Raw genomic sequence first — 24276 nt, 5'->3', positions numbered from 1 at the left:
GTCCTACAGGCCCTAATTTTGACGCAGCTTGACTACTGTTCAGTCGTGTGGTCAGGTGCCACAAAGAGGGACTTACTGTAGGAAAAGTGCAATTGGCTGAGAACAGGGCAGCATGGCTGGCCTTCTGTTGTACACAGAGAGCGAACACTAATAATATGTGCGTCAAACTTTCCTGGCTCTAAGTGAAGGAGAGATCGACTTCCTCATTACTTGTATTGATGAGATGACTGGACATGTTGAAAGGACCAAGCTGTCTGTTTGAACTACTGGCACAAAACTCAGACAGCCATACATACCCCATAAGACATGCCACCAGAGGTCTCTTCACAGTCCCCAAATCCAGAACAGACTATGGGAGGTGCACAGTACCACATAGAGCCATGACTACATGGAACTCTATTCCACAGTACTACATAGAGCCATGACTACATGGAACTCTATTCCACAGTACTACATAGAGCCATGACTACATGGAACTCTATTCCACATCAAGTTCCTGATGTAAGCAGTCAAATTTGATTTTAAAAACAGCAGGGACTGTGAAGCAACACAAACATACACACAGACACGCATACACACACAATAACGTACACACTATACACACATGTTCACATTAATTTTGTGTTGTAGACATGTGGTAGTGGAGTAGGGGTCTGAGGACACACACTTAGTGTGTTGTAGACATGTGGTAGTGGAGTAGGGGTCTGAGGGCACACACCTAGTGTGTTGTAGACATGTGGTAGTGGAGTAGGGGTCTGAGGGCACACCCTTAGTGTGTTGTAGACATGTGGTAGTGGAGTAGGGGTCTGAGGGCACACACCTAGTGTGTTGTAGACATGTGGTAGTGGAGTAGGGGTCTGAGGGCACACACCTAGTGTGTTGTAGACATGTGGTAGTGGAGTAGGGGTCTGAGGGCACACCCTTAGTGTGTTGTAGACATGTGGTAGTGGAGTAGGGGTCTGAGGGCACACACCTAGTATGTTGTAGACATGTGGTAGTGGAGTAGGGGTCTGAGGGCACACCCTTAGTGTGTTGTAGACATGTGGTAGTGGAGTAGGGGTCTGATGGCACACACCTAGTGTGTTGTAGACATGTGGTAGTGGAGTAGGGGTCTGAGGACACACACCTAGTGTGTTGTAGACATGTGGTAGTGGAGTAGGGGTCTGAGGACACACACTTAGTGTGTTGTAGACATGTGGTAGTGGAGTAGGGGTCTGAGGACACACACCTAGTGTGTTGTAGACATGTGGTAGTGGACTAGGGGTCTTAGTGTGTTGTAGACATGTGGTAGTGGACTAGGGGTCTTAGTGTGTTGTAGACATGTGGTAGTGGACTAGGGGTCTTAGTGTGTTGTAGACATGTGGTAGTGGAGTAGGGGTCTGATGGCACACACCTAGTGTGTTGTAGACATGTGGTAGTGGACTAGGGGTCTTAGTGTATTGTAGACATGTGGTAGTGGCTAGGGGTCTTAGTGTGTTGTAGACATGTGGTAGTGGACTAGGGTCTTAGTGTGTTGTAGACATGTGGTAGTGGACTAGGGGTCTTAGTGGTTGTAGACATGTGGTAGGTGACTAGGGTCTTAGTGTGTTTGTAGACATGTGGTAGTGGACTAGGGGTCTTAGTGTGTTGTAGACATGTGGTAGTGGACTAGGGGTCTTAGTGTGTTGTAGACATGTGGTAGTGGACTAGGGGTCTTAGTGTGTTGTAGACATGTGGTAGTGGACTAGGGGTCTTAGTGTGTTGTAGACATGTTGTAGTGGACTAGGGGTCTTAGTTGTGTTGTAGACATGTGGTAGTGGACTAGGGGTCTTAGTGTGTTGTAGACATGTGGTAGTGGACGAGGGGTCTTAGTGTGTTGTAGACATGTGGTAGTGGACTAGGGTTTACATGTGGTAGTGACTAGGGGTCTTAGTGTGTTGTAGACATGTGGTAGTGGACTAGGGGTCTTAGTGTGTTGTAGACATGTGGTAGTGGACTAGGGGTCTTAGTGTGTTGTAGACATGTGGTAGTGGACTAGGGGTCGTAGTGTGTTGTAGACATGTGGTAGTGGACTAGGGGTCTTAGTGTGTTGTAGACATGTGGTAGTGGACTAGGGGTCTTAGTGTGTTGTAGACATGTGGTAGTGGACTAGGGGTCTTAGTGTGTTGTAGACATGTGGTAGTGGACTAGGGGTCTTAGTGTGTTGTAGACATGTGGTAGTGGACTAGGGGTCTTAGTGTGTTGTAGACATGTGGTAGTGGACTAGGGGTCTTAGTGTGTTGTAGACATGTGGTAGTGGACTAGGGGTCTTAGTGTGTGTAGACATGTGGGAGTGGACTAGGGGTCTTAGTGTGTGTAGACATGTGGTAGTGGACTAGGGGTCTTAGTGTGTTGTAGATATGTGGTAGTGGACTAGGGGTCTTAGTGTGTGTAGACATGTGGTAGTGGACTAGGGGTCTTAGTGTGTTGTAGACATGTGGTAGTGGACTAGGGGTCTTAGTGTGTTGTAGACATGTGGTAGTGGACTAGGGGTCTTAGTGTGTTGTAGACATGTGGTAGTGGACTAGGGGTCTTAGTGTGTTGTAGACATGTGGTAGTGGACTAGGGGTCTGAGGTGTAAAATCTGTTGTGAATGTTTTGTAATGTTTTTAAACTGCTTCAATGTTGCTGGACCCCAGGAAGAGTATCTGCTGCCTTGGCTGGAACTAATGGGGATCCTTAATAAATACTAATACAACACACACCACGATACAACAACACTACACACTACACACCACACACCACAACACACCACACCAACACAACACACAAATGAAAACTGTCACATCCTTATCACGCTCACAGTAGATCCAAGTTGTTGACATGGTTTACCATCAGATACCATCAGATACCAACTAACTAAGTTATAAATGAAGACATGAGACAGAGAGGAAGTTGAGGTGGAGATTAAAAACACCCAGAAAACCACAGCACACTAGTGCTAAAAATGTTACCATGGTAACCATCCTAGCATGCATCCCAAATGACAACCTATTATATGGTGCACTATGGGCCCTAGTCTAATGTAGTGCACTATACAGGGAAAGGGGTGTCATTTGGGCCTCAACACTACAAAGAGGAAGCTGCCAGTGGAATAACGGTATCTACAGCAACAGAGGAAAGTCCCTACTGTAATATAAGCACCACACTCAGATCAGTTTACATAGTCCCTTACTGATCATCATTATCCAGGCTTACACAGTAACTGAACCTAGACCTGTCCTTATGGGGCAGTTTGCAGTGGCACAACAGTAACCTCTGTTTGAGGAAGTAGCATGGGGAACAGTGAGGGTAGTAACCTCTCTAACAGTCTAGATCAGGGGGGTCACACTCATTTTGCCAAGTGGGCCGCATTTGATCTTCAACCTGTTCCGGAGGACCGCATTTAAAATGTCATATATTTCCTCTGCATCGTTTTCTCTGCGAGATCCATCACTATTTGACTGTCTATATATAAGACACATGAACCATGTCAGTTTCATTCCAATATTAAACTTCATATTCACATTACTTCACATTACAGTGTAATATAACAACAACGTTTCAAATAGAAACAATGGATTTTTTAGATAAAAAATTATAAAAAGTTGCTTAATTATGAAATTATTAAAAATATTAAGAAACATTCCACTCGAGGACACTGCTCCCTCCTTTCCTCTGAAGTGTACACTTGTTCACTACTTCAAATCTAAAAGCATTGGATTGGTTGAGGCATTCTAGTGTGAGTTCAGTGAAGGAAAGTGAACAAGTGTACACTTCACGAGAGAGGAGGGATTATTGGGACGCACGCCGAGTCTTAGTTCTGCCGCATGCAAGACGATGTGTTGGGGTCACGTTCATACTGGTTTAGGGTACTGGGTCACGTTCAAACTGGTTTAGGGTACGGGGTCACGTTCAAACTGGTTTAGGGTACGGGGTCACATTCAAACTGGTTTAGGGTACGGGGTCACGTTCCAGTCCAACTACAATGCAGTCGTTGCATTGCTTCAACCAATGGCTGTGTGCTACGTAGCTGTAGTTGTATTCATTCTGGATCCCCATTAGTTCCTGTCAAGGCAGCAGCTACTCTTCCTCTTCCAGCAAAATGAAGGCAGTTTTAAAAACATTACATTACATTGATAACAGATTTCACAACATATTAAGTGTGTCCCTCAGGCCTCTACTCTTCTACCACTTATCTACAACACAAAATCCATGTGTACATGAGTGAATACTGTGTATGTTATCTTGTGTTTATATGCACTTGTCTATGTTGCTTCACAGTCCCCGCTGTTCCATAAGGTGTATTTCTTGTTTAATCAAACTGTACTGTTGGCGTGAGTTACTTGATGTGGAATAGAGTTCCATGTAGTCATGGCTCTATGTAGTACTGTGGAATAGAGTTCCATGTAGTCATGGCTCTATGTAGTACTGTGGAATAGAGTTCCATGTAGTCATGGCTCTATGTAGTACTGTGGAATAGAGTTCCATGTAGTCATGGCTCTTTGTAGTACTGTGCTCCTCCCACAGTCTGTGCTGGACTTACAGCTCAGTCAGGCATCAGATTACTGCTATATCACGTGATGGGTACAGCTGTGAGTTCAGGCAGATGTCTGGATTGGAATGTGGCCAAAAGACAGGGGTCATGGGGTTAGAGGTCGGGGGTCAGAGGTCAGGGCAGGTTCAGGGGTCAGGGATAGCATGGCCTCAGCCGTCTCATCTGTGCCGGGCGCACAGAGGGCTGCGCACCGAGGGAACCCACACACACTCATCCTCATCTGTAGTGGACACACACACACACACAAGCTAAGCTGAGATCCTCGCATCACACACACACACACATACACACACACACACACACACACACACACACACGAATGCACAAATACACACACACATCCTCATCTGTAGTGGACACACACAAAGCATGCTGAGCCCTTGCCACACACACAGACACACAAACACACACACACGGACACACAAACATGCCGGTCTCACCTATCAATCACACTTGCTCAAACCAAACAGGGTATCCATTACAGCCATTGCCGTGCTGATGTGACAACATAATATTATCTGCGTTGTCGTGGAAATTACCACCAGGGACTCAAAGTCAAACTTAAATGAATCATTCTTTATTATCAGCAAGTTCCAACAAACTTCATGCATAGTACACATCGGTCAGGAGCTCTGCCGGGACAGTCCCGTTAGTTCTCTAATATACGGCTATCTAAACAATTCATATAAGCATGATTTACATGATTCATTATTCATCATCAACGTTGGTTCCTGCAAGTGACTGACTGACTGATAACTAACAAGGTTTCTTCTCTCAAATCTGGGACCTTGAAACTGAGATACTCTTTTTGGTTCACAGAACAATGTTCTGGGCGTACTGCCAATTGGTCTGAGGAGGAGGTCACAGTCACCTGCACGAACCAAGATAGAGTGAGAGGAGATGCTGTGTACAATTCAATGCTACCTCTTCAGACAGCAACATTTTCCCTCACTTTCCCTCCTTGTATTACACTGTGATAACTATTGTTAAAATTGTTAAAATTGTTAAAATGGATTTAAACATGTCGTTTTTCAAAATTAAAAGCCTGAAACCAGACAAACTATTTACTGTATGACAAATTATTACCACCAATATTCTTAATAGAAATGTCTAAGACAAATGTCACATAGAATAACAACACACTGTTAAAACCATTTTATCAAATTGGCTTATACTCCCTGTAACATTGACGACCTCACTGCAGAGTTACAGGGTCAGGTTTGGTAGAGGGCTAACCCTTAGGGAGAAATCCCGACCATACAGCAGAACCAATCTGGAGAGATTTTTTTGGAAGCAAGACAAAAACAAAACAAACAAAACATCATACAACAAACAAAACAAAAACCACAATTCAAACAACAACCAAGAACAACAACCACAATGCACTTCTTCCCTTTTGACACATTACTCACATCGTGTTTTATGCGTCCAAAACAACAACAACAACACTGCCGGTTAAGTAAAAAATGTACAAATCAGAATAACAAATTAAATCAAATGACATACCTTAATAACTCCATAAGGAAATAATTGTATCCCATAAGGTAATTCAAGATATAATAATATGGACTGGAGACAGGTTTCCCTCATTCAGGGGCAGCACTCTCTCTCTCTCTCTCTCTCTCCCTCTCCTCCTCATGGTCTGAATCACACATAGGACTATTGATAAAACATGTGTACATGACCAATCTGATTTAATTTATAATCTTCTTACTAATTATCAGTGTTTACATTTGACATCTAAATCTCACCCAATGTCTCTAGCCTTTCTAGTGAGGGTGATTAGGCCTCACCAGAAAGGCAGAATAGAGGTCGGAGGTCATTCAACCCTATTAAGTGAGTGTTTATTTCTCCATTCTTTCCCCGTACTTCCGAATCTTAAAGACGTTTCAAACATTTCAAACATTTTGTGTACAAGGTTTACACTGGGGTTTTCAGTACATTTCTTAATCTCTCTAGAGTAGGAGGAAGCATTCAGAATTTTGGATGAAAAGCATGCCCATAATTAAACAGCCTGCTACTCGGGACCAGAAGATATGATATGCATATAACTGGTAGATTTGGTAGATTTGGATAGAAAATACTCTAAAGTTTCCAAAACTGTTAAAATCGTGTCTGTGAGTAAAACAGAACTGATTTAACAGGCGAAAATCTGAGAAAAATCCATTCAGGAAGTCTTTTTGGGGGGGGGGGATTTTGTAGTTTTCTATTCAATGCCATTACAGTATCCATTGATTTAGGACTCAATTTGCAGATCCTATGTCTTCCACTAGATGTCAACAGTCTTTAGAAATCGTTTCAGGCTTGTATTCTTATAAATGAGGGAGTAAGACCAGTCTGAATGAGTGGACACTACCGTGTCGCAGAGCTTTTTCATGCACAATCCCGAGAGAGCGCATTTCTTGTTTACCTTTTATATTGACAATGTTATTGTCCGGTTGAAAATGTATAGATCATTTAGGCCAAAAACAACCTGAGGATTGAATATAAACATCGTTTGACATGTTTCTATGTACTTTAAGGATATCATTTTTTTGTCTGCCTGTTTTGACTGCGTTTGAGCCTGTGGATTACTGAAGAAAACGTGCGAACAAAACTGAGGTTTTTGGATGTAAAGAGACTTTATTGAACAAAATGAACATTTATTGAGTAAATGAATGTCTTCTGATTGCCACCATATGAAGATCATCAAAGGTAAGGGATTAATTTTATCTCCATTTCTGAGTTTTGTAACGCTTCTGCTTGGCTGGTTACTGTTTGGAATAATTTGTCAACTGGGCTATGATCTAGGCTAGGTATGTTCTGGGCTAGGTATGCTTTTGCCGAAAAGCATTTTAGAAATCTGACACCGTGGTTGGATTAACAGGACAATTTCCCTTTGTGCAACATTTGTACAAACAAATAATGAGGGATCTCCCTTAAAGATTAACTTCTTGTTAATCCAGCCGCTGTGTCAAATTTCAAAAAGGCTTTACGGTGAAAGCATACCATGTGATTATCTGAGGACAGCGCCCCGTGTAAAAAAAAAGCATACAATCATTTACCAGCCAAGTCGAGGAGTCACTAAAGTCAGAAATAGCGATAAAATGAATCACTTACCTTTGATGATCTTCATATGGTTGCACTCAGAGACTCCCAGTTACACTTATAATTAATCCTCAGGTTGTTAATTGTATTTATAATCAATAATATTTAAACCGGACAAAGACTGTTGACATCTAGTGGAAGCCATAGGAACTGCAATATGATTCCTAACCCATTGGATTCTCTATTGGTATTGAGTTGAAAAACAGCCACATGAAAACAATTCCACTTCCTGGATGAATTTGTCTCAGGTTTTCGCCTGTCATATCAGTTCTGTTATTCTCATAGGCATATTATTTTAAACGTTTTGGAAACTTTAGAGTGTTTTCTATCCGAATCTACTAATTATATGCATATGCGAAATTCTGGGCCTGAGTAACAGGCAATTTACTTTGGGCACGCTTTTCATCCGGAGGTGAAAATACTGCCCCCTACCCAAGAGAGGTTAACAGCAGGGAGATAGGTATCCTAAGGGGCGGCAGTAGCCTAGTGGTTAGAGCATTGGGACAATAACCGAATGGTTGCTAGATCGAATCCCCAGAGCTGGAAGAAAAACATATATGTCGTTCTGCCTCTGAACAAGGCAGTTAACCCACTGTTCCTAGGGCATCATGGTAAATCAAATTTGTTTTTAATTAACTGACTTGTCCAGTTAAATAAAGGTTCAATAAAAATCTATTAAAAAACAGCCTGATCCAGGTATCTTTATACTGTATATTACAACAGTGTCACTAACTGATAAATGCCTCAGCAAGTCTTTAAAAAGGAAATGTACACAATCTGTAATGGCTCTGTGATGCCAGACGCTGGGAGATGAGAAGTAAGTACAGGGTATGAATATTTAATGGATTAACAGACACGAAAAACAGGAACAGCGTCTGGACAGGAGAAACAAAACAACATCAATGCAGACGCGGAAAATTAACTGGAGGGGGTGACAGATATAGGGTAGATAATCAATGCCGTGATGGAGTCCAGGTGAGTCCGATGAAGCGCTGGGGCGCGTAACGATGGGAGAGGTGTGAGTAATGATGAGCCGTCTGGCAACCTCGAGCGTCAGAGAGGGGGAGCAGGAGCAGACGTGACAAAATCATTGGTAAACTCATCAGAAAACTTGATAGTGGAATTTCCATCAGTCCTGGAAGAAAGAAAATAAACATATACTTAGTTTTCACTATGCTACATCTTAATTAGTGCTAAAAGTCTTCATCTTAATCTAATAATTAGTGCTAAAAGTCTTCATCTTAATCTAATAATTAGTGCTAAAAGTCTTCATCTTAATCGAGTTTATTGCATCTTGGGCAAGAAGTCTTGATGAAACCATGTGTAAACAGAATCATACTTCAGACACTTCAGATGATACAGTGTCCCATTAAACAGAATCATACTTCAGACACTTCAGATGATACAGTGTCCCATTAAACAGAATCATACTTCAGACACTTCAGATGATACAGTGTCCCATTAAGTAGAATAGGCACCTTCTAAAGTAAACAATCCCAGCTCCTTTCTTGTAATCTAATCATTTTGAACCTGTTGCATTGACATGCAGAACCAGTCCACAGATTGGACAAATCAAATCAAATCAAATCAAATTTATTTATATAGCCCTTCGTACATCAGCTGATATCTCAAAGTGCTGTACAGAAACCCAGCCTAAAACCCCAAACAGCAAGCAATGCAGGTGTAGACACACCTACTCATTCAAGGGTTTTTCTTTATTTTACTATTTTCAACATTATAAAATAACAGTGAAGACATCAAAACTATGAATATAACACATATGGAATCATGTAGTAACTAAAAAAGTTTTAAACAAACCAAAATATAATCTATGTTTTAGATTCTTCAAAGTAGCCCCCCGTTGCCTTCATGACAGCTTTGCACACTCTTGGCATTCTCTAAACCAGCTTCACCTCGAATGCTTTTCCAAAAGTCTTGAAGGAGTTCCCACATATGCTGAGCATATGTTGGCTGCTTTTCGTTCACTATGCAGTCCAACTCATCCCAAACCATGTATATTGGGTTTGAGGTCGGGTGATTGTGGAGGCCAGGTCATCGGATGCAGCACTCTGTCACTTTCCTTCTTGGTAAAACAGCCCTTACACAGCCTGGAGGTGTGTTGGGTCATTGTCCTGTTGAAAAACAAATGATAGTCCCACTAAGTGCAAACCAGATTGGATGGCGTATCGCTGCAGAATGCTGTGGTAGCCATGCTGGTTAAGTGTGCCTTGAATTCTAAATAAAACACAGACCGTGTCACCAGCAAAGCACCCCCACACCATTACACCTCCTCCTCCATGCTTCACGGTGGGAACCACACATGCGGAGATCATCAGTTCACCTACTCTGTGTCTCACAACGACACGGCGGTTGGAACCAAAAAACTCACATTTGGACTCATCAGACCAAAGGGCAAATTTTCATCGGTTTAATGACTATTTCTTGTGTTTCTTGGTGCAAGCAAATCTCTTCTTATTATTGGAGTCATTTAGTAGTGGTTTCTTTGCAGTAATTTGACCATGAAGGCCTGATTCATGCAGTCTCCTCTGAACAGTTGATGTTGAGATGAGTCTGTTATTTGAACTCTGTGAAGCATTTAATTGGGCTGCAATCGCTGAGGCTGGTAACTATAATACTGATCCTCTGCAGCAGAGGTGACTCTGGGTCTTCCTTTCCTGTGGCGGTCCTCATGAGAGACAGTTTCATCATAGTGCTTGATGTTTGTTGTGACTGCACTTGATGAAACTTTTAAAGTTCTTGAAATGTTCCACATTGACTGACATTCATGGCTAAAAGTAAGTTCTTGAAATGTTCCACATTGACTGACCTTCATGGCTTAAAGTAAGTTCTTGAAATGTTCCACATTGACTGACCTTCACGGCTTAAAGTAATGATGGACTGACGTTTCTCTTTGTTTATTTGAGCTGTTCTTGCCATAATGTGGACTTGGTCTTTTACCAAATAAGGCTATATTCTGTATACCACCCCTGCCTCTTCAAATGAACTTTTAACAAAGCAAACCTGTTAATTGAAATGCATTCCAGGTGACTACCTCATGAAGCTGTTTGAGATAATGCCAAGAGTGTGCAAAGCTGTCATCAACGCAAGGGCGGCTACTTAAATTTATTTTACACTTTTTTGGTTACTACATGATTCCATATGTGTTATTTGATAGTAGAAAATAGTTCAAATAAAGAAAACCCTTGAATGAGTAGGCGTGTCCTAACTTTTGACTTGTACTGTCTACTCTTTCTGTCCCAAATGTCCCTTACAGCCTGTTTGAGTTCAGTGAGTTCTGTTCATTTTCACTGGCAGCTTATCTATTTGTCCACAGGAAGCTTATCTTTAACCCAAACAACAGATGACAGCCTCTAATATGATGAGTCTCAATTCCTCTTTTCCTCGTATGACCTTGTATTCAAAACACTTCAAAATACTAAGACACCACATTATTAAAGTGCTCTCTGAAAGCCACTAACAACATATTACATTAACAAATCTCTAGTAACACATTATACTCTACATACATTGTTACATCATCACATCTCTAGTAAACCATTATACTCTACATACATTGTTACATCATCACATCTCTAGTAAACCATCATACTCTACATACATTGTTACATCATCACATCTCTAGTAAACCATTATACTCTACATACATATTTACATCATCACATCTCTAGTACCACATTATACTCTACATACATTGTTACATCATCACATCTCTAGTAAACCATTATACTCCACATACATTGTTACATCATCACATCTCTAGTAACACATTATACTCTACCTACATTGTTACATCATCACATCTCTAGTAAACCATTATACTCTACATACATTGTTACATCATCACATCTCTAGTAAACCATTATACTCTACATACATTGTTACATCATCACATCTCTAGTAAACCATTATACTCTACATACATTGTTACATCATCACATCTCTAGTACCTGAGTATAATATTCATACAGTATATTTGGTAATAGTACTCTCTCTTTTCATATCTTCACATCATGCAGAATCCCTATATAATGTTAAAAACTCAGCTCACAGATTTGGTTGGGGTATTAATTCAGACACACACCTCTTTCAAACCAGTGGACAGAACTGGTTGAGTTATTCATTCAAACACACACCTCTTTCAAACCAGTGTACAGAACTGGTTGGGGTATTCATTCAGACACACACCTCTTTCAAACCAGTGGACAGAACTGGTTGGGGTATTCATTCATACACACACCTCTTTCAAACCAGTGGACAGAACTGGTTGGGGTATTCATTCATACACACACCTCTTTCAAACCAGTGGACAGAACTGGTTGGGGTATTCATTCAGATACACACCTCTTTCAAACCAGTGGACAGAACTGGTTGGGGTATTCATTCAGATACACACCTCTTTCAAACCAGTGGACAGAACTGGTTGGGGTATTCATTCATACACACACCTCTTTCAAATCGGTGGACAGAACTGGTTGGGGTATTCATTCATACACACACCTCTTTCAAACCAGTGGACAGTACTGGTTGGTGTATTCATTCAGATACACACCTCTTTCAAACCAGTGGACAGAACTGGTTGGGGTATTCATTCAGACACACACCTCTTTCAAACCAGTGGCTGGAACTGGTTGGGGTATTCATTCAGACACACACCTCTTTCAAACCAGTGGACAGAAGTGGTTGGGGTATTCATTCATACACACACCTCTTTCAAACCAGTGGACAGAACTGGTTGAGTTATTCATTCATACACACACCTATTTCAAACCAATATTAATACCCCTGAAAGCTCTCATTCACTCAGTACAAATAATATCTCTTATTATCCCAAATTCAATACTTCAGCTTACCAATTATTTTCCAAATATCGATGTGTTAATATCCACATTTCAATCTCTTAATATCCAAATGTCAATCATCTTAACCTGTCATTTCAACACTCATATCCACATTCCCTTAGTACTATTCCCCAACACACCCAGGAATCCCCTCGGGTTACTCCTTATGCATCTTCAACCATTCTCTTGTCGTTACCTTCTTCTGCGGTTCCTCTACAGTCTCTATAGTCTCTTTAGTATCTATAGTCCCTCAGTATCGATAGTCTCAATAGTCTATAGAAACATAAATGCTTTAGTCTCAGTGGATTCCTTAGTAGCTATTGTCCCTATAGTCTCTTTAGTATCTATAGTCCCTCAGTATCGATAGTCTCAATAGTCTATAGAAACATAAATGCTTTAGTCTCAGTGGTTGCCTTAGTAGCTATTGTCCCTATAGTCTCTTTAGTATCTATTGTCACTAAGGCATCTTCAGTCCCTTTGAATCCATATTCTCAATAGTCTATATAAACATAAATGCTATAGTCTTTATGGACTCTATTAACTCTGCCCATACATACATATGTACAGTATGTAGTGATGTCTCAAGCTAAAGCAGTCAATCAATCAATCAATCAATCAACAGAACTCACCATCAAAGTGTGATTAGAGAATCTGAACCCAGGTTGGCACTGGCAGTGGTAGCTCCCGAAGGTGTTGAGGCAACTGGTGTTGCTGCCACAAACCTGAGGTGTCTCCTGGCACTCATCGAGGTCTGAAGAGAGAAGGAAACATGTTGATAGGGCAGTGACTCCATAACTTCTCCTCCAGTGACTCCCTAACCTCTCCTCCAGTGACACCCTAACCTCTCCTCCAGTGACACCCTAACCTCTCCTCCAGTGATTCCCCAACCTCTCATCCAGTGACTCCCTAACCTCTCATTCAGTGATTCCTTAACCTCTCCTTCCAGTGACTCCCTAACCTCTCCTCCAGTGATTCCCTAACCTCTCTTCCAGTGATTCCCTAATCTCTCTTCAAGTGATTACCTAACCTCTCCTCCAGTGATTCCCTAACCTCTCCCCCAGTGATTCCCTAACCTCTCCCCCAGTGATTCCCTAACCTCTCCTCCAGTGATTCCCTAACCTCTCCTCCAGTGATTCCCTAACCTCTCCTCCAGTGATTCCCTAACCTCTCCTCCAGTGATTCCCTAACCTCTCACCCAGTGATTCCCTAACCTCTCCCCCAGTGATTCCCTAACCTTTCCCCCAGTGATTCCCTAACCTCTCCTTATCCTCTCCACGTATTTGATGTAACTAATGTAGCTGATTTAACAAATGAAAGGCTTGATGATCAGGTGACCATTAGAATCAGCTGTGCTAGTTGTGGAATACTTCAAAGAAGAGGACTTTCTGTTTTTCTAGAGGAGAAGTTGGGGAATCACCGCTCTACAAATATGGCACAGAACAGAGAAGATAATGCAAAGTAACGTTTTGTTTCCTTGACATGTAGGATTCACACATACAGACAAGCACACAAACACGCACAGACAATCTAAACTGAGACCTGAGCCTCTCACTCGGCTGTTGCTGTTTCCTCTACATGAATATGTAAATACACATAATCACATTGACACAACTTACATAGAATAATATCATGGTTTTTGTACAGTAGCTGATAACGTGGCATTCATAGCTGTTGCTGTCGCTACACTCATTGATGTCTACAAGAGGACCAGAGATAAATACAGAGATAATGAGAGAAAGAAAGAGAGAGACAGAGACAAAGAGAGAGGGTAAGAGAGAGAGAATGGGGAGAGGGGGAGAGGGAGATAGGAAGAGAGATATAGGGAGAGAGGGGGGAGAGAGAGAGAGAGAGAGAGAGAGAGGGTAAGAGAGAGAGAATGGGGAGAGGGGGAGAGGGAGATAGGAAGAGAGATATAGGGAGAGAGGAGGGAGAGAGAGAGAGAGAGGGTAAGACTGAGAGAATGGGGAGAGGGGAGAGGGAGATAGGAAGAGAGATATAGGGAGAGAGGGGGGAGAGAGAGAGAGAGAGAAGGGGTGTAGGAAAGAGGGTTTCACTCTGTTTTGTCCTTGATCATACACAAAATATACACAGTATGTAGTGATGTTTCCAGCTGAAGCAGTCAATCATTCATTCAAGAGAAGACAAACATACAATGATGCCCTCATGTTGGACTAACCTTCACAGTGCCCAGCATAAGCAGAGAATTTGAAACCAGGTTTGCATTGGCAGTTGAAGCTCCCGATGGTGTTGAGGCAAATGGTGTTGCTGGTACAAAGCTGTACTTTCCCCTGACACTCATCGAGGTCTGTAGAGAGATGGAAACATGGTGATAGCGCAGTGAATCCATAACCTGTCCTCCAGTGATTACAAAATCTCTCCTCCAGTGATAACCTCTCCTCCAGTGAATCCTTAACCTCTCCTCCAGTGATAACCTCTCCTCCAGTGAATCCCTAACCTCTCCTCCAGTGACTCCCTAACCTCTCCTCCAGTGAATCCCTAGCCTCTCCTCCAGTGATTCCCTAACCTCTCCTCCAGTGATTCCCTAATCTCTCCTCCAGTGATTCCCTAACCTCTCCTCCAGTGGTTCCATAATCTCTCCTCCAGTGATTCCATAATCTCTCCTCCAGTGAATCCCTAACCTCTCCTCCAGTGATTCCCTAACCTCTCCTCCAGTGATTCCCTAACCTCTCCTCCAGTGATTCAATAACCTCTCCTCCAGTGATTCCATAATCTCTCCTCCAGTGAATCTGTCCTCCAGTGATTCCATAATCTCTCCTCCAGTGAATCCCTTTTTTGATTTATTTTATTTATTTCACCTTGATTTAACCAGGTAGTCTAGTTGAGAACACCTTTATTTAACCAGGTAGGCTAGTTGAGAACACCTTTATTTAAGCAGGTAGGCTAGTTGAGAACACCTTTATTTAACCAGGTAGTCTAGTTGAGAACACCTTTATTTAACCAGGTAGGCTAGTTGAGAACAAGTTCTCATTTGCAACTGCGACCTGGCCAAGATAAAGCATAGCAGTGTGAGCAGACAACACAGAGTTACACATGGAGTAAACAATTTACAAGTCAATAACACAGTAGAAAACAAAGGGGGAGTCTATATACAATGTGTGCAAAAGGCATGAGGAGGTAGGCGAATAATAACAATTTTGCAGATTAACACTGGAGTGATAAATGATCAGATGGTCATGTACAGGTAGAGATATTGGTGTGCAAAAGAGCAGAAAAGTAAATAAATAAAAACAGTATGGGGATGAGGTAGGTGAAAATGGGTGGGCTATTTACCAATAGACTATGTACAGCTGCAGCGATCGGTTAGCTGCTCAGATAGCTGATGTTTGAAGTTGGTGAGGGAGATAAAAGTCTCCAACTTCAGCGATTTTTGCAATTCGTTCCAGTCACAGGCAGCAGAGTACTGGAACGAAAGGCGGCCAAATGAGGTGTTTGCTTTAGGGATGATCAGTGAGATATACCTGCTGGAGCGCGTGCTACGGATGGGTGTTGCCATTGCGACCAGTGAGCTGAGATAAGGCGGAGCTTTACCTCCCTAACCTCTCCTCCAGTGATTCCATAATCCCTCCTCCAGTGAATCCCTAACCTCTCCTCCAGTGATTCCATAATCTCTCCTCCAGGACCTCAAGACAGTGTGTATTCCAGAACTGACACAGCTAATTTAACACAATTTATATAGAATAATATCATTATTCCCTGACCCCCCCCCCCCCCCCCCCCCCCCCCCCCCGCACACCCACACACAGTTGATGATCATTAACATGGTCTACAAACTCTCAGTACTGCACAGATAAGACCAAGTAATGGTTTGTTACCTTGACATGTAATATTCACGTACACACACACACACACTATAATCCTCACCCTTACACTCCCCAGTGAGAGCAGTAAACTGGACAGTCGTTGTGGATCTGAACCCAGGTAGACACTGACAGTAGAAGCTCCCCTGTGTGTTGTAACATGCGGCATTACTTCCACAGGGTGGGTTACTGTCCCACTCTTTACACTCATCCATATCACCACATTGTTGACTCCCTTTGGCTGTGTAGCCCCAGGGACAATATCTGGCCTCTAGGTTCCCCAGCAGACTGAAATTAAGACCTGTGAGGAGACACAGGGAGACAGAGAGAGACAGAGAGAGACAGAGAGACAGAGAGAGACAGAGAGACAGAGACAGAGAGACAGAGAGACAGAGAGACAGAGAGAGACAGAGAGACAGAGAGAGACAGAGAGACAGAGAGAGACAGAGAGACAGAGAGACAGAGAGACAGAGAGAGACAGACAGAGAGACAGAGAGACAGAGAGACAGAGAGACAGAGAGACAGAGAGACAGAGAGACAGAGAGACAGAGAGAGACAGAGAGAGAGACAGAGAGACAGAGAGACAGAGAGACAGAGAGAGACAGAGAGACAGAGAGACAGAGAGAGACAGAGAGACAGAGAGAGACAGAGAGACAGAGAGAGACAGAGAGACAGAGAGAGACACAGAGAGACAGAGAGACAGAGAGACAGAGAGACAGAGAGACAGAGAGACAGAGAGACAGAGAGAGACAGAGAGAGACAGAGAGACAGAGAGACAGAGAGACAGAGAGAGACAGAGAGACAGAGAGACAGAGAGACACAGAGAGACAGAGAGACAGAGAGACAGAGAGACAGAGAGACAGAGAGACAGAGAGAGACAGAGAGACAGAGAGACAGAGAGACAGAGAGAGACAGAGAGACAGAGAGACAGAGAGAGACAGAGAGACAGAGAGACAGAGAGACAGAGAGAGACAGAGAGACAGAGAGACAGAGAGAGTTATTATTTGTTCATCCCAAATGGCACTCTGTTCCAGAGAACACAGAGTGAGTCCTTTTAACATGTATAGGTATCACTATCACTGAACACAGTGAGTCCATGTAACATGTATAGATATCACTATCACTGAACACAGTGAGTCCATGTAACATGTATAGGTATCACTATCACTGAACACAGTGAGTCCATGTAACATGTATAGATATCACTATCACTGAACACAGTGAGTCCATGTAACATGTATAGATATCACTATCACAGAACACATAACGAGTCCATGTAACATGTATAAGTATCACTATCACTGAACACAGTGAGTCCATGTAACATGTATAGATATCACTATCACTGAACACAATGAGTCCATGTAACATGTATAGATATCACTATCACTGAACACATAACGAATCCTTCACAGAGTGAGTCCTTCCAAATTGTTATGTGACTTGTTGAGCACATTCTGTCTGTCTGTCTGTCTGTCTGTCTGTCTGTCTGTCTGTCTGTCTGTCTGTCTGTCTGTCTGTCTGTCTGTCTGTCTGTCTGTCTGTCTGTCTGTCTGTCTGTCTGTCTGTCTGTCTGTCTGTCTGTCTGTCTGTCTGTCTGTCTGTCTGTCTGTCTGTCTGTCTGTCTGTCTGTCTGTCTGTCTGTCTGTCTGTCTGTCTGAAATATGTGTCTCTAATATGGTCATACATTGGGCAGGAGGTTAGGAAGTGCAGCTCAGTTTCCACCTAATTTTGTGGGCAGTGTGCACATAGCCTGTCTTCTTTTGAGAGCCAGGTCTGCTTTTGGCGGTCTTTCTCAATAGCAAGGCTATGCTCACTCAGTCAAGGCAAAGAAGTAGAGAAATCTGTCCTCGTATCAGACCTGGGTTCAAATACTATTTAAAATATTTCAGATCCTTTCATTTCTAGCCTGTCTGAAGTGCTGTATGGGCAGGGTTTGTACTGTAGACACTATTCTATTGGTTCAATTACGCAAGGCAAACTCAATAAAGCCCAGATGAACTGTTTGCAATATATATCGAGTAGTATTTGAACCCAGCTCTGACTCATTCAGGGACTCTCCAAATAGCCAACTAGCGTCAGTCTTGTTACTGTGTTGCTTCCTGGAAACAGTGATATTCTGACAGTAATAAATAACAGAACATATCCTGAACATAGTACTACATCCATAACATCCATAACACAACTACCTGAACATGGAACTACATCCATAACATCCATAACATAACTACCTGAACATAGAACTACATCCATAACATAACAACCTGAACATAGAACTACATCCATAACATCTATAACATAACTACCTGAACATAGTACTACATCCATAACATCTATAACATAACTACCTGAACAAAGTACTACATCCATAACATCCATAACACAACTACCTGAACATAGAACTACATCTATAACATCTATAACACAACTACCTGAACAAAGTACTACATCCATAACATCCATAACACAACTACCTGAACATAGAACTACATCCATAACATCTATAACACAACTACCTGAACAAAGTACTACATCCATAACATCCATAACATAACTACCTGAACATAGTACTACATCTATAACATCCATAACACAACTACCTGAACATAGAACTACATCCATAACATCCATAACATAACTACCTGAACATAGAACTACATCCATAACATCCATAACATAACTACCTGAACGTACCTTAAATACAGTATAGTGACACATACAATAACATATACTAACTTATAGCATAACATAACATAGTAGCTAACGTATATTATGATGTTATCTAATCTTAACATATAACATAAAACTACATACCAAAGCCTAGTATAACATAACACAAGCTGACGTCTGAGAACTGCCAAACTGTCTATACACACTAAACCTGTCTATACACACTTAAACTGTCTATACACACTAAAACTGTCTACACACACTCAAACTGTCTACACACACTAAACCTGTCTATAAACACTAAAACTGTCTATACACACTAAAACTGTCTACACACACTCAAACTGTCTACACACACTAAACCTGTCTATAAACACTAAAACTGTCTATACACACTTAAACTGTCTATATACACTAAAACTGTCTATACACACTTAAACTGTCTATATACACTAAAACTGTCTATACACACTTAAACTGTCTATATACACTAAAACTGTCTATACACACTTAAACTGTCTATATACACTAAAACTGTCTATACACACTTAAACTGTCTATATACACTAAAACTGTCTATACACACTAAAACTGTCTATACACACTAAAACTGTCTATAAACACTAAAACTGTCTATATACACTAAAACTGTCTATATACACTTAAACTGTCTATACACACTTAAACTGTCTATATACACTTAAACTGTCTATACACACTTAAACTGTCTATATACACTAAAACTGTCTATACACACTTAAACTGTCTATATACACTAAAACTGTCTATACACACTTAAACTGTCTATACACACTAAAACTGTCTATACACACTAAAACTGTCTATACACACTTAAACTGTCTATATACACTTAAACTGTCTATACACACTAAAACTGTCTATAAACACTAAAACTGTCTATAAACACTAAAACTGTCTATACACACTTAAACTGTCTATATACACTTAAACTGTCTATACACACTAAAACTGTCTATATACACTAAAACTGTCTATACACACTAAAACTGTCTATAAACACTAAAACTGTCTATACACACTAAAACTGTCTATAAACACTAAAACTGTCTATACACACTTAAACTGTCTATATACACTTAAACTGTCTATACACACTAAAACTGTCTATAAACACTAAAACTGTCTATAAACACTAAAACTGTCTATAAACACTAAACCTGTCTATAAACACTAAAACTGTCTACACACACTAAAACTGTCTACACACACTAAACCTGTCTATAAACACTAAAACTGTCTATACACACTAAAACTGTCTACACACACTAAAACTGTCTATAAACACTAAAACTGTCTATACACACTAAAACTGTCTATACACACTTAAACTGTCTATATTTTGTATTCAGACCTCTTGACATTTTCTATATTTTGTTCCATTACAGCCTTATTCTACAGTCGATTAAATAAAAATGAAAATCTCATCAATCTACCCACAATACCCCATTATGACAAAGCACAAAACAGGTTTCTAGAATGTTATAGCATTTATTTACATCAACAACAAAATATATCACATTATCATAAGTATTCAAACCCTTTACTCAGTAATGTGTTGAAGCACCTTTGGCAGTGATTACAGCCTTGAGTCTTCTTGGATATGACACTACAAGCTTAGCACACCTGTATTTGGGGAGTTTCTGCTTTGCTGCACAGCTGTTTTCAGTTCTCTCCAGAGATGTTCGATCGAGTTTAAGTCCAGGCTCTGGCTGGGTCACTCAAGGACATTCAGAGACTTGTCCCAAGGCCACTCTTGCATTGTCTTGGCTGTGTGCTTAATGTTGTTGTCCTGTTGGAAGGTGAACCTTCGCCCCAGTCTGAGATTCTATGCACTCTGGAGCAGGTTTTCATCAAGGATCTATCTGTACTTTGCTCCATTCATCTTATCCTTGATACTGACTAGTCTCCCAGTCCCTGCCACTGAACAACATCCCCACAGCATGATGCTGCCACCACCATGCTTCACCTTAGGGATGGTGCCAGTTTTCCTCCAGACGTGATGCTTGGCATTCAGGCCAAAGAGTCCAAGCTTGGTTTCACCAGACCAGAGAATCTTGTTCCTCAATATCTGAGAGTCTTAAGGTGCATTTTGGCAAACTCCAATGGGCTGTCATGTGCCTTTTGCTCAGGAGTGGCTTCCATCTGGCCACTCTACCATGAAGTCCCGATTGGTGGAGCGCTGCAGAGATATTTGTCCTTCTGGAAGATTCTCCCATCTCCACAGAGGAACTCTGTCAGAGTGACCATCGGGTTCATGGTCACCTCCCTGACCAAGGCCCTTTTTCCACTATTGCTCAGTCACCTCAAGGATGATCAATGGAAACAGGATGCATCGGAGCTCAATTTTGAGTCTCATAGCAAAGGGTCTGAATACTTATTTAAATAAGGTATTTATGTGTTTCACTTTTAAAGCATTTGCAAAAAAAAAACGTTTATTTTTTATTTTTAGCCTTGTCGTTATGGGGTATTGTGTGTAGATTGACAAGGGGGAACAAATTATTCATTCCATTTTATAGTTAGGCTGTAACAAAACAAATGATGGAAAAAGTCAAGGGGTCTGAATACTTTCTGAATGCACTACAGTATACACACTAAAATACACACTACACAATATACACACTACAGTATTAACACTGTCTAAACACACTAAAACTGTCAAGAAACTACCATGGCCTGCATACTCACCAGGCATGTCACTCATTGAGCATGTTTGGGATGCTCTGGATCGTGTTTTTTCAGTATATAATTGTAGATAGTCTTGTAGTTTATACATGTCTTAGATAGGGTTGTAACATTCATTCTATATCCATGGTTGGTAAATGGTTGGTTCATGGTTGGTAAATGGTTGGAATATTCATTAGCCATTCAACTATAACTGACAATGATTTATGAAATACCACCTTTCTATTTATTTGTCACACACACACACACACGCAAACACACACACACACACACACACACACACACACACACACACACACACACACACACACACACACACACACACACACACACACACACACACACACACACACACACACACACACACACACACACACACACACACACACAAGATAGTCAAGTTCCAAAGATATACAAGGTTATACTCACCCAGAACAAGTAGAAGAGTTCTGGACCCCATCTCAGAGACAGACTGGTATTATGACAACTAGTAGGATCCTAATAAAACTAGTCCCACAAGAAGAATAAGTCTGAGATTAAATCTGTTTTACTGTTGAGTTCAGATTGAAGAATACCCAAGTTTAACAAGGTTTTTATTCTGTTTGATCAGTGGTGATAACATGAACAGAAGAAAAATAAATAAAATATTCCCTCTCTTTTGGTGAGATAACACTCAGTGTGAGCCACACGGAGATAGAAAACAACTATTTTGCTCTCCTCTCCTCTACCTCTTTCTGTAGAGAACGCCTCTTCTCTCTCATGTTCACACTCTTCCCCCTTTCTCTCTGTTTCACCCTTATCTCTCTCTCTCTCTCTCCTTGATCTCTTTTTCTCTCTCCTCTTCTTCTCTCCTTCCCCATCTCTCTGTTTTTCACCTTATCTCTCTCTCTCTCTCTCTCTCTCTCTCTCTCTATCCTTCCTCTCTCTCTCTCTCTCTCTCTCTCTCTCTCTCTCTCTCTCTCTCTCTCTCTCTCTCTCTCTCTATCCTTTCTCTCTCTCTATCCTCCCCCTCCCCCCCCCCCCCCTCTCTCCTCTCTCTCTCTCTCTCTCTCTCTCTCTCTCTCTCTCTCTCTCTCTCTCTCTCTCTCTCTCTCTCTCTCTCTCTCTCTATGTGTTGCCTCAGGCCTACTAGGTGTGTTGCCTCAGGCCTACTAGGTGTGTTGCCTCAGGCCTACTAGATGTGTTGCCTCAGGCCTACTAGGTGTGTTGCCTCAGGCCTACTAGGTGTGTTGCCTCAGGCCTACTAGGTGTGTTGCCTCAGGCCTACTAGGTGTGTTGCCTCAGGCCTACTAGGGTGTGTTGTCTCAGGCCTACTAGGTGTGTTGCCTCAGGCCTACTAGGTGTTGTTTCCTCAGGCCTACTAGGTGTGTTGCCTCGGGCCTACTACTTAGTAAACTTTTAGACCAATCAGCCTGTTACCAACCCTTAGTAAACTTTTAGACCAATCAGCCTGTACCAACCCTTAGTAAACTTGTTTGACCAGATACAATGCACTCTGGTACCGTAGCAGAGAGAACAGTCTACAACTAGGGTGGCTGGAGTCTTTGACAACTTTTAGGGCCTTCCTCTGACACCACCTGGTATAGAGGTCCTGGATGGCAGGAAGCCTGGTAACAGTGATGTACTGGGCCTTCCTCTGACACCGCCTGGTATAGAGGTCCTGGATGGCAGGAAGCCTGGTAACAGTGATGTACTGGGCCTTCCTCTGACACCGCCTGGTATAGAGGTCCTGGATGGCAGGAAGCCTGGTAACAGTGATGTACTGGGCCTTCCTCTGACACCGCCTGGTATAGAGGTCCTGGACGGCAGGAAGCCTGGTAACAGTGATGTACTGGGCCTTCCTCTGACACCGCCTGGTATAGAGGTCCTGGATGGCAGGAAGCCTGGTAACAGTGATGTACTGGGCCTTCCTCTGACACCGCCTGGTATAGAGGTCCTGGATGGCAGGAAGCCTGGTAACAGTGATGTACTGGGCCGTACGCACTACACTTGTCACGTTCTGATCATAGTTCTTTTGTGTTTCCTGTCTTAGTGTTTTCTGCACCAGTTAGGACTGTTTCGGTTTTGCAACGTTTATTGTTTTGTATTATGTTCATGTTGAGTTTTGAACTATAGAAAGCCGTTACAACACTCTGTAGTGCCTTGTGGTCGGAGGCCGAGCAGTTGACATACTTTTGAGTGAAGCCAGTGTGTCTATGCATGAGGATGACACAACACTATATATGTCAGCTACTACAGAGCCTGAAATGACTGCAACACTATATATGTCAGCTACTACAGAGCCTGAAATGACTGCAACACTATATATGGCAGCTACTACAGAGCCTGAAATGACTGCAACACTATATATGTCAGCTACTACAGAGCCTGAAATGACTGCAACACTATATATGTCAGCTACTACAGAGCCTGAAATGACTGCAACACTATATATGTCAGCTACTACAGAGCCTGAAATGACTGCAACACTATATATGTCAGCTACTACAGAGCCTGAAATGACTGCAACACTATATATGTCAGCTACTACAGAGCCTGAAATGACTGCAACACTATATATGTC

At 41.9% G+C, this 24276-nt stretch overlaps 1 protein-coding gene across 1 annotated transcript; it reads right to left on the bottom strand.

Moving 5' to 3' along the window:
• Positions 1–5110: 5110 nt before the first annotated feature.
• LOC116365849 (adhesion G protein-coupled receptor E2-like) lies at positions 5111–22425 on the bottom strand. Its single transcript, XM_031818242.1, has 5 exons — positions 22143–22425; positions 16384–16620; positions 14678–14806; positions 13131–13252; positions 5111–8777 (listed from the first exon to the last, which is right to left on the bottom strand). The coding sequence occupies exons 1-5, from the start codon at positions 22171–22173 to the stop codon at positions 8772–8774; spliced, it is 525 nt and encodes a 174-aa protein (XP_031674102.1). The 5' UTR covers positions 22174–22425; the 3' UTR covers positions 5111–8771.
• Positions 22426–24276: the final 1851 nt, after the last annotated feature.

This window comes from Oncorhynchus kisutch, unplaced genomic scaffold (assembly GCF_002021735.2).
Source record: "Oncorhynchus kisutch isolate 150728-3 unplaced genomic scaffold, Okis_V2 scaffold1307, whole genome shotgun sequence".
In the NCBI taxonomy this organism is placed as follows: Eukaryota; Metazoa; Chordata; class Actinopteri; order Salmoniformes; family Salmonidae; genus Oncorhynchus; species Oncorhynchus kisutch.
Note: the sequence above shows the minus strand (reverse complement) of the source record. Positions and strands in the feature narration are given on the sequence as shown.